General features: G+C 40.3%; 1 protein-coding gene across 1 annotated transcript; it reads right to left on the minus strand.

Moving 5' to 3' along the window:
* Window positions 1-1,988: 1,988 nt before the first annotated feature.
* RIPPLY2 (ripply transcriptional repressor 2) lies at window positions 1,989-6,411 on the minus strand. The gene is made up of 4 exons (XM_037004919.2): window positions 6,029-6,411; window positions 5,788-5,869; window positions 5,429-5,493; window positions 1,989-2,246 (listed from the first exon to the last, which is right to left on the minus strand). The coding sequence occupies exons 1-4, from the start codon at window positions 6,409-6,411 to the stop codon at window positions 2,099-2,101; spliced, it is 678 nt and encodes a 225-aa protein (XP_036860814.2). The 3' UTR covers window positions 1,989-2,098.
* Between the last annotated feature and the right edge of the window lie 3,490 nt (window positions 6,412-9,901).

Raw genomic sequence — 9,901 nt, forward strand, 5'->3', positions numbered from 1 at the left:
TGACAGCTATTTCGAAGCAAAGAGTGAAGCTGTTCCTTAGCCTTGGTGCTGACAGAATCTAAGAATTCCTAGACTCCAGTTAGCCTAGAACACAAGTGTCTGTTTAGCGCTACAATCACACTATTTGAAATACGGAATAAAAATAACACTATCAAAACTTTTAGATTTCTCCTCTAAGGCAGCAGACTAAGGGCAGAGAAACTTTTAAGAGTTAAGATGTCAAAATACAGCCACTCAAGCGAGGTGAAGAAAAAAACTTCACTCTTAAGAACCCTGGCTAATGACTAACGAATGAGTCAAAAACATTAGTGAACTCTCCTTCTGCTCCATTCACCGACTCAGAAGTTCTTCCTCATCTAACTTCCTGTCTTCCCATAAAGATACAGAGAATTGTGTACTGATGCAGCCCACCCGCAAATGTAGTGGAGAGCTACATTTAATTAAGAGTCAGATAGGTTTAGTTTGGGTGCCACCCTGCGCATAAGAAATGAGCAGCCTTATGCAAGTATTTTAGTATCCCGAAGCCTCATTTTCCTCATCTGAATAATGGGTGTTAGTAAGGATCAAATGAAATGTCATATGTTAACTACTTAATACAGTGTCTGGCTAATCGTAGGCACTCGATAAATGGTGGTTCTTCACACTATTCTAGCATATTAATTAAAGAGGCACAAATACTGTGCAGATAAAACACCAGTTCCTAATGCTCAAGGTCCAGATTGGTGAACTAGCGAGTTTTTTGAATATCCCTTGGGGAACACACACACACATCCTGAGAGTAAAAACCAGTCAAAGGAGAAAGTTTTCAGAAGAAGTATAGTTCTAAATAACTTTTCCCATTCTCCTTCCATTACTAATTTTTCCTGACTCTGAATCATGGTTTGAACTTGCTCTATTTCAACTGCTTGTACTTAAGTGCCTGTAAATCCTATTTGTAGTAACTCTTCAATTAGAAGGAAAAGTATGTGAATAAATGTAGCCCTTCAAGTAAGAGGTATTCCTAACACGTAACCATCTCTGAACTTCATCTCTGCCCATTATAATTCTGGAATATTGGAAGCACATTTTCTTTTGCAATTGAAATGCTTATTGTGAAAGGATTGTATCTGAGCTAAAAGAACTACATGACCGTATGTCTACTCTCTTACCTTTACCTTGCAAGGTGTCCCTGTTTTCTCTCATTAAAAGATGATGTAATCTTCTGTATGTCTAACCTTAAAAAAAGCTAATCACTGAGAATTTCTTATTCCACTTCCCATGAGAAAATCTTGATAATATCAGGAGCAGGAAACTAGAACAAAGGAAGGTCATGTTGGAGAATGTTTCATACCTGCCAGATGTCTCCCCCTTGGACAGACATGGAAAAACACTATCAAATTCTGGCTTTTGGGCTCCCTTTTTTTAGACTCCATGTAAGTCATGTCCATTTAAAAGTATGTTTTTATTGTGGGGATCACTCAATGAAGCATCATAATTATTGAATACCTATACTGTTTTACTACTGGATTTAAGGACAGCAGAGGAGAGTTAAATTGAGAATTACTTGACTCGTCATGCATTAAAATCCTTAAAATTTAATAGTCCTTACATTGATTCTCATTCTCAATTATAAACAATAATTTAAAGTGTGTTTTACCATCTGCTAAGAAATACATAATAATAATGTGTGATTGGTAACAGACGGTGACTTTCTTCATTATCTAGTAAGATATTTATCTGTAAGTATGCCATCCAATGGAGACCAGTAGGAAATATCAGTTGTTAGAAGATTCAGTCTTGGACTTTAAATATCGTCATTCTTTGCAAAGTTATAACTAAAGATAAATTTGTAATTTGATGAAGAGATCAAAATTATCTTTTTAAATCCCCAAATGTTTACAATACAATCAAGACATTTATAAATGCACCTATTTTTAATTTTTAAACCTGGATTATGGTATAGGGATTAAAAAAGGCCAAACTACCATAATAATTACAAAATACTTCATTTTATTAATAACTTATATACAAATAAATTAGTTTAAAAGGATTATGATACATTTGTACACTAAATTTAGATCCTACAAGCTTTGAATGTTATCAAAAGGAACTAATCAGATTAATTTTCACACGTCAGCTCCTCAATCTCATCTTCACTATCAGAATCTTCATAAAATGAAATTGTGGCTTGAATTGGAAAATTTTTCAGCAGAGCTTCTGCTTCTTGATATAAGTAATCATAACACTTTGATTTTGGCCAAAATAGTCTGAAAGAAGCAGAAAACAATACACTTTATTTATTGCACTTTCAGAATCTTTATACTTGTGAAATATTCAAATTTTAAGAACTCCATATGTCTAACAATTGACTTATGCATTTTGATAGAGATCTAAAATCACTAGATCACTGCTTTCATTGCGTCTACTTGCCAAAGTACATAACTGGTTAGTTATTTTAAATCTTTATCCAAGTTGTAAATTGGATCAAATAAATTCACACTAAACCCTTTGTGAGCATAACATCAGTATTTAGCTTACTGCAGGCATTATGGATATGTTTATTCTTACAAAATACACAAGAAGGTTTGTCTTCTAATTCCCAAGTCGCACTGGAAAAAAAATGAATCCTATCACTACATTAAAATTCTGGTGATAGATAACTTTATAAAGACAAAAAAATATGTATCTTATACAAAGGCAGAAATCACCTAGTATTTTGTGTACAATTCACAAATTTAACTCTCAGTTACAGATACAGCCAATGTAAGTTCAGAAAAGTACAAGAAAAAGTTTTTACAAGTTTGTTTATGCACTCAAAACTTGAGGTATAGAAGAGCAACCTGTGTCCCCAGCCTTGATCTCATCTCCCTCCTCTTTCCTTGAACAACTACATTTGGGAACACCATATTAAGATATTTAGAATAATATGGTTTTATACAAATAATTTGCATGTTAAACATGATTACATCAGAATTTCAAATTTCTGACAAATACTAATCTTGTAATCTGGTCTTCTACTATTTTTCATCCAAGGAGGAGAAAAGAAGAAGAATATGGCTGAATCCCCAACTGCAGTGCAGTCATTCTAGTGCAGAGCAAATAGCCCGATACCCATATGACAGAGTGGTTCCGACAAAGAGAAAGCTCCTAAATTACACGTTATGTTCAGTATATTCCATTTTAAAAGGCAGAAAAGTAAGTAATGTAGTGTATAAATGTTTCCAGCCAGATGGTAAAAAAAAAAGGTTTATAATTTTGGTGCTTAAATGACTATCAATAATTCAGTAATTCAATTAATATTTTAGTGATCTCTTTTGCCAGACAGAATTCATAATTCAAAAATGAGTAAGTCACGGTCCCTACCTTCAAGGAGTTGACAGTTGATGAAAAAGAGCAACACCAGAAACACATGATACTACTCAAAACAGAAACTGATAAAAATAATAAATTTATTTTTATATGTATATATTTAATAAAAATTTAATAAAATAAGTATAAATAAACTGCTACAGTAGTCCAAGAAAGAAAGGAATTGCTTATATAGGAAGCAATTGGTTTTCTGATGTGTAACTCCCTCCAACTGCCAAACCCAAAGAATGTTGTTCAATTGTTATCACACTTCCCAGAATCTTTTACTGATCATTTTTCTTCCAGGGACTTCATACTTTCTTGAATTCTCCCTTGTTCTGAGTGATTCTCAGTCTGCTCTGTGGAGCTTTCTCTCTGTAGAAGCTAGATGGTGGTCTTCCACCCTGTTTTACCAAGAGTGGGTGTCTCTCTTCTCCCACACCCCTAGACCTGACCAGCTGCCATGATTCCCCAGCCTTTTGTTTACCAAAGGCTCTCAAGTCTGTCTGACTCTGGACGCCTAACCTGTATATGCAGCTCTCTACTGAACATGTCTATTTGGATGAGCCATAGGTACATTAAATATGATAAAAGGAACATTGGACTCATTATCGTGTTCCCCCAAATTGTTGTAAGCCCAAATTTCCGCTCTATTATAACAACACTTACCTTATCACCAGCCACAACTGTGGGAGCCATTCTCTTTACCTCTGTACCTAGCATATCCAATACATTATAATCTTAATCTATTTTGCCACCTAAGCTTCCCCCAAATTCACCCAGTCCCTTCTCCACTTCCATTGCCTCAGAATGATTCATTATTATTTCTTGCCTAAATTGCAGTAACTTTCTAATTTCACTTTCAGTGCTCTAGCTAAGCCTATATACCTTTTCCTTCCTTAGTGATTTTTCTAAAATATAAATCAGACCACACTTTTCTTCTGGTTAACATCCTTGGAGTAAACCTCAATATTATCTACAGAATAAAGTCCATGGGCTCGCAATGCCACATATGGGGTCAGGACAAAACTCTATACCAAGGTGTACTAGATCTAGCCTCTGCCTTCCCTGCTGGAATGACCAGTTTCCCACATCCAAATCCAGCTCCCTGATGCTCCTAGAAGGAGCCATGCTGCCCTGTGACTCTTGTTTTCCCTGTGCTCCCACCTTTGTCACCTACCATCCACCTAGCTAACTTCAAGGCTGCACCAGGTAACCACAGTCTGGTGATTAAAGCCTGGTGGATACACCCTTCCCTGACCCTTGCCCACTCCTTCTGGCAGAGTAAAGGCACTTCATGCCCCGTACATACTTATTAAACTGAACAAACTAAACTATTACAACATTTACCAAGAGGCTGTGATTATTACTTTCCTGTGTCCTTCACTACTGCTAGCATATGATAGGAAATTAGCATGTATCAACTACTATGGTAAGAAATTAATCAATATATATTAACTTTGTGTTATTTATAAAAACACACATTTTACAAATATCTTACAACTCTTCATTTAACAGCTCTAAAGCAAGCACACTGCAGAATTAACCTTTCACTGAATAAAGGTACAAAGAATCTTACTTACAGAAAGGCTGACTTCCTGGGGCTAGGAACAGTAAACTAGATGCTCATTGTTATGACGAGTAACTTTTGATCATTTCTATGATCCTTAGTAATCTTTCGGGTTTCATTAGGTTTCCATATTCTCTTACATACCAAGCTCGATTTGCTGTAAAACTCCAACTGTGAACACCATTCTTCCTTCTGATTTGCAAGAGAATATCTGCACACTCTGCCTTGTGTGAAGTCAATTGGGTCAACACTAAAAAAAACCCGTTTTTCAGGCACTAAATGTCATTGTTCTATTTTTGCTACACAATACACTTTCCTTCTTTGTATTAAGTGTTTACTAAGTCTGCACTGATTAACAGTTCTCAGTGACAGCGTGAACTGCATTTTTCAATTGGATGAGCAAAGGACCTCTGTAACTGGGAAGATAAAGTAACCTTGATGATAGATTTTCCGAGAAAAACTGCAGGACCGCTCCCGGCTCTTCCCTGCAGCTGCGGGAGACGGAGACCTTCAGGGAGGCCGGTCACTCACCTGACTGGGTGTCTGTACTGGGAAAGCTTTCCTGAGGCTACGATCGTTCCGGGGCCATCCAGCATCTGGGGACGAAAGGAGATGCATCGCAGTTTCACTCACCCTTTGAGACCTGCACAGGCGCGCGACCCAGCGTTCCTCGAGCCTGCAGGGAGTGTGACCTCAGGGGTCTCAGCGGCCTCGCTCCGGCCCAACCCGTGTGTCCCGATCGCTCTGGAGGACACCCTCGCTGCATGGGCAGCCCGAGGGCCTCCGGTAGGGCCATCTTAGGCGCGTGTCCCCCCACCCCCGGGCCAGCCTACTGGCCCTGGTCGGCCATCTGCGGCCCTGGGAGGCGCAGCCCCCCGAGGCTCACTCACCGCCTCCGCGTCGGGGCTCGGCGCCGCCGCCGCCTCCTCCCCGCCTCGGGCGTCTGCCCACGGCCTCCAGAAGCCTGGCAGTCTGCGGGGGGAGCACAGAGCGCGCGCATGAGACGTGAGCGCGGAGCCCGGAGGACGACAGCAACCGCGCGGGGACCCTGCCGGGGCGCGCGGTGCGGGGCCGCTGGGAGGAGCGGGGGCGGCGCGCGGCGGGAGGGCCCAGGATGCGGAGGCGCCGTACCCGGAGTCCGCGCCTCGGCGCCGCGGCTGGCGGTCAGGGGCCGCGGACTGCGGGCGGAGGCCGAGCGCGCCCCTCGCGGCCCGGGGTTCTGCGCGCTCCGGGGTTTGCATGTCGCGGCGGGGCTCGGCGGAAGGCCGCCGGCTGGCGGGTGGGCCTGGCCTCTTCCAGCCTCCGGACGCGCCACCCAAGCTTATATAGGCCCCTCGGGCTGCCGCGTATTTAGAGGTTTGCCCCCTCTGCGCCTCCCTCCCTCCTGCGGCCGCGTAGACCGAAAGGCTGAGCGCGAAGACCCGACGGGCTGAACCCCGGGCGTGAACGCGTGTAACTCCCAAATGGCCCGGGCAGGGGTTTGTCAAGCGAGCGTTAATCGCTCTTCGACACATGGCCGCGGGGAAAAACAACATTCGCCCGAGCAGCCAATTTCCAAGTGAAGAGGCTAGGGGGGTGTAAAATTAAACGATTGTACACTTTTTGTGTATTTCTACAAAAGGGCCAAGTGGCTGGTAATTGCTGCAGTCGCCCGGGTCTGGGGGCTTTTTGGCCTTTGTAAATGCAGCTAGTTCTGCATCTCTACTTTAAAAGCTGGGATGAGAACTAAATTAAAAGTAATAGTCCTAATTCCTCTTCTGGCAGAATAAAAGATGGGGGAAGAAATGGACTCCTTACAAAAGGAATATCAGGCCTTTTTTTTTAAAGCATTGGCAAGAGTAGGTTCATACATTTGCCTGTTATTATTTGAACATAATAAAAAATTAAAAAGTGGTGAATTATAAAAGACTGAAAGTTCCAGCCAAAAGGGCCAGAGATTGGAGCCATGGGATTTGGGCATACAGCTCTATATTATTTTCTCATGTCTTTGTGATTTTCTCCAACATCTTATCAGTGTTTTCTGAAGATAAGTCTTGAGTTTCATCTATACACTTCTGTCACTACTTGACATTTTTTCACTTAGTGATAACTGGAAAATTCTTCTGTGGAGTTGGGGTGTGTGTAGAATAATAATGAAATCTTGACCATATGGTAAGAGGGACAAGTTAGTCGACTTCTCTGCACCCCTGTTTCTCTTAAAGTTACCCTTCACTTACTACAGTGGTCCATTAAACTTGACAAAAAGGGTTTTCCTTCAAAGGAAATATAACATATGTGTCTTTTTTTCCCAAAATGGTTTAAATAATAGAGTTGAACTTCCTCTTAAAAGTTGGAGATGAAAACTTTGTGAGCTGTAGTCTCTCTGCTATTTGTTGAATTACTGCGTAGGGAAATTATCCTTCTAATTAATACCTAAGGGTCTGTAATGATCTTCCCAGCAGGAAGGTGAGATATGGTTTGCTTCACATAATGAAATCAGTGAGGAGAGGTACCTAATGGATGTCTCAGTGCCCTACAATTTTGTTAGACTAAATAAAACTTATAGAGTGCTTGCTACAGTGACTGACACATAATAAGCTCTCAGCAAATTAAAAATTTTTTAAAAAGTGTTTAAGCCCCTAACAGATATTTAGCTATCTAATGAAATGACTTATCATTTCAGTTCCATAAGCCATCTTTTAAGGTGTCTCCAATATCTATGTAGTGTGCTTTCCAGAAATAATGGTGAAAAAGATACCCTCCATCCTCAAGAGGAGTACACTCATGTGACCTATGGCTGTTACAATCACCACATAAGCAAAGATTTTTAAGAAGCATCATATTCAATAACAAAAGCACATTTTAAGCAGAGAAGTAGTACTAGGGAGGACAACCAGGAAAGCCTCCTTACAGTAAAAGAAACCTAAATTGTAATTTCTAGACATATCAGTCAAGAAATAATAAGTCTGTGTGTGGTGGTGCAGGAGTCAGAGAAGGAACAATGTTCACTGAGGTTAGATTTTCCTGGAGCAGAGATGTGGCTAAGAAGATAGAAAGGGCTTGGACTGTTAAGAGCCTAATACCATCATAAGGCATTTTGGCTTTATTCTGCAAGCAGTGTGAAAGATTTCAAGCAGGGAAGTGGAATGGTCAAAGTTTCATTTTATAAAAACTTACTCTGGCAGCCATATGGAAAGCTGATACCAAAAACAAGGAGATCATTTACAAAGTCACTGTAACAGTTCAGACTAGAGGTAATGAGAAGACATGGTCTTCATTTACGGATGTGAGCTGACAGAGCATTTTTCCTCTGGAACATTGGAGGGAATAAAATTAATATGTTTTAAAAGACTTATTAACATGTAGGTGGAGACAACCAGAAATATGAGGTCTGGAGTTCAGTAGAGAGTTTAGGGCTAAAGATTTTTTAAATTAAGGTATCATTGATATACAATCTTATGAAGGTTTCACATGAGAAACATTGTGGTTACTACATTCACCCATATTATCAAGTCCCCCTGACACCCCAGTGCAGTCACTGTCCATCAATGTAGTAAGATGCCAGAGTCACTACTTGTCTTCTCTGTGCAACACTGTCTTCCCCATGAGCCCCCCACACAATGTCCAATCATAATACCCTTCAATCCCCTTCTCCCTCCCTCCCCACCCCTCCCCTTTGGTAACCACTAGTCCCTTCTTGGAGTCTGAGTCTGCTGCTGTTTTGTTCCTTCAGTTTTGGTTCATTGTTATATTCCACAAATGAGGGAAATCATTTGGTACTTGTCTTTCCCCGCATGGCTTACTTCACTGAGCATAATATCCTCCAGCTCCATCCATGTTGTTGCAAATGGTAGGGTTTGTTTTCTTCTTATGGCTGAATAGTATTTCATTGTGTATATGTACTACCTCTTCTTTATCCATTCATCTACTGATGGACACTTAGGTTGATTCCATATATTGGCTATTGTAGATAGTGCTACAATTAAATTAGGGGTGCATATGAATTTTTGAATCTGAGATGTTGTTTCCCTTGGGCAAATTCCTAGGAGAGGAATTCCTGGGTCAAATGGTATTTCTATTTTTAGTTTTTTGAGGAACCTCCTTACTGCTTTCCACAATGGTTGAACTAGTGTAGGAGGGTTCCCCTTTCTCTGCATCCTTGCCAGCATTTGTTGTTCCTTGTCTTTTCAGTGTTGACCATCCTAACTGGTGTGAGGTGATACTTCATTGTGGTTTTATTTGCATTTCCCTGATAATTAGTAATTATTAGGGGCATCTTTTTATGTGCCTATTGGCCGTCTCGATTTCTTCTCTGGACAATTGTTTGTTCATATCCTCCACCCATTTTTTAGTCAGGCTATTTGCTTTTTGGGTGTTGAGATGTGTGAGTTCTTTATATATTTTGGATGTTAAATATGTCATTTACGAATATATTCTCCCATACTATAGGATGCCTTTTTGTTCTACTGATGGTGTCCTTTGCTTTTTAGTTTGATGTAGTCCCATGTATTCATTTTTGCTTTTGTTTCCCTTGCCAAAGGAAATGTGTTCAGGAAAAAGTTCCTCATGTTTATATTCAAGAGAGTTTTGCCAATGTTTTCTTCTAAGACTTTTATGGTTTCATGACTTACATTCAGGTCTTTGATCAATTTTGAGTTTACTTTTGTGTATGAAGTTAGACAATAATCCAGTTTCATTCTCTTACATGTAGCTTTCCAGTTTTGCCAACAATAGATATTGAAGAGGCTGTCATTTCCCCATTGTATATCCGTGGCTCCTTTACTGTATATTAATTGACCATGTATGCTTGGTTTTGCATCAAGTCTCTCTGTTCTGTTCCATTGATCTATGGGTCTGTTCTTGTACCAGTACCAAATTGTCTTGATTACTGTAGCTTTGTAGTAGAGCTTGAAGTTGGGGAGCATAATCCCCCCAGCTTTATTCTTCCTTCTCAGGATTGCTTTGGCCTAATGGGGTCTTTGTGGTTCCATATGAATTTTAGAACTATTTCTTCTAGTTCGTAGG

This window comes from Manis javanica, chromosome 13 (genome assembly GCF_040802235.1).
Source record: "Manis javanica isolate MJ-LG chromosome 13, MJ_LKY, whole genome shotgun sequence".
Lineage (NCBI taxonomy): Eukaryota > Metazoa > Chordata > Mammalia > Pholidota > Manidae > Manis > Manis javanica.

What these genes read in the sequence shown, in the direction of transcription:
- RIPPLY2 (XM_037004919.2), bottom strand. Translation starts at nt 6,411, where the DNA reads ATGTGTCGAAGAGCGATTAACGCTCGCTTGACAAACCCCTGCCCGGGC. An exon ending in CGCCGAGGCGCGGACTCCGG is followed by an intron (nt 5,870 to 6,028) that starts GTACGGCGCCTC and finishes CTCCCCCCGCAG; the next exon opens with ACTGCCAGGCTTCTGGAGGC. An exon ending in CGAGCCCCGACGCGGAGGCG is followed by an intron (nt 5,494 to 5,787) that starts GTGAGTGAGCCT and finishes TTTCGTCCCCAG; the next exon opens with ATGCTGGATGGCCCCGGAAC.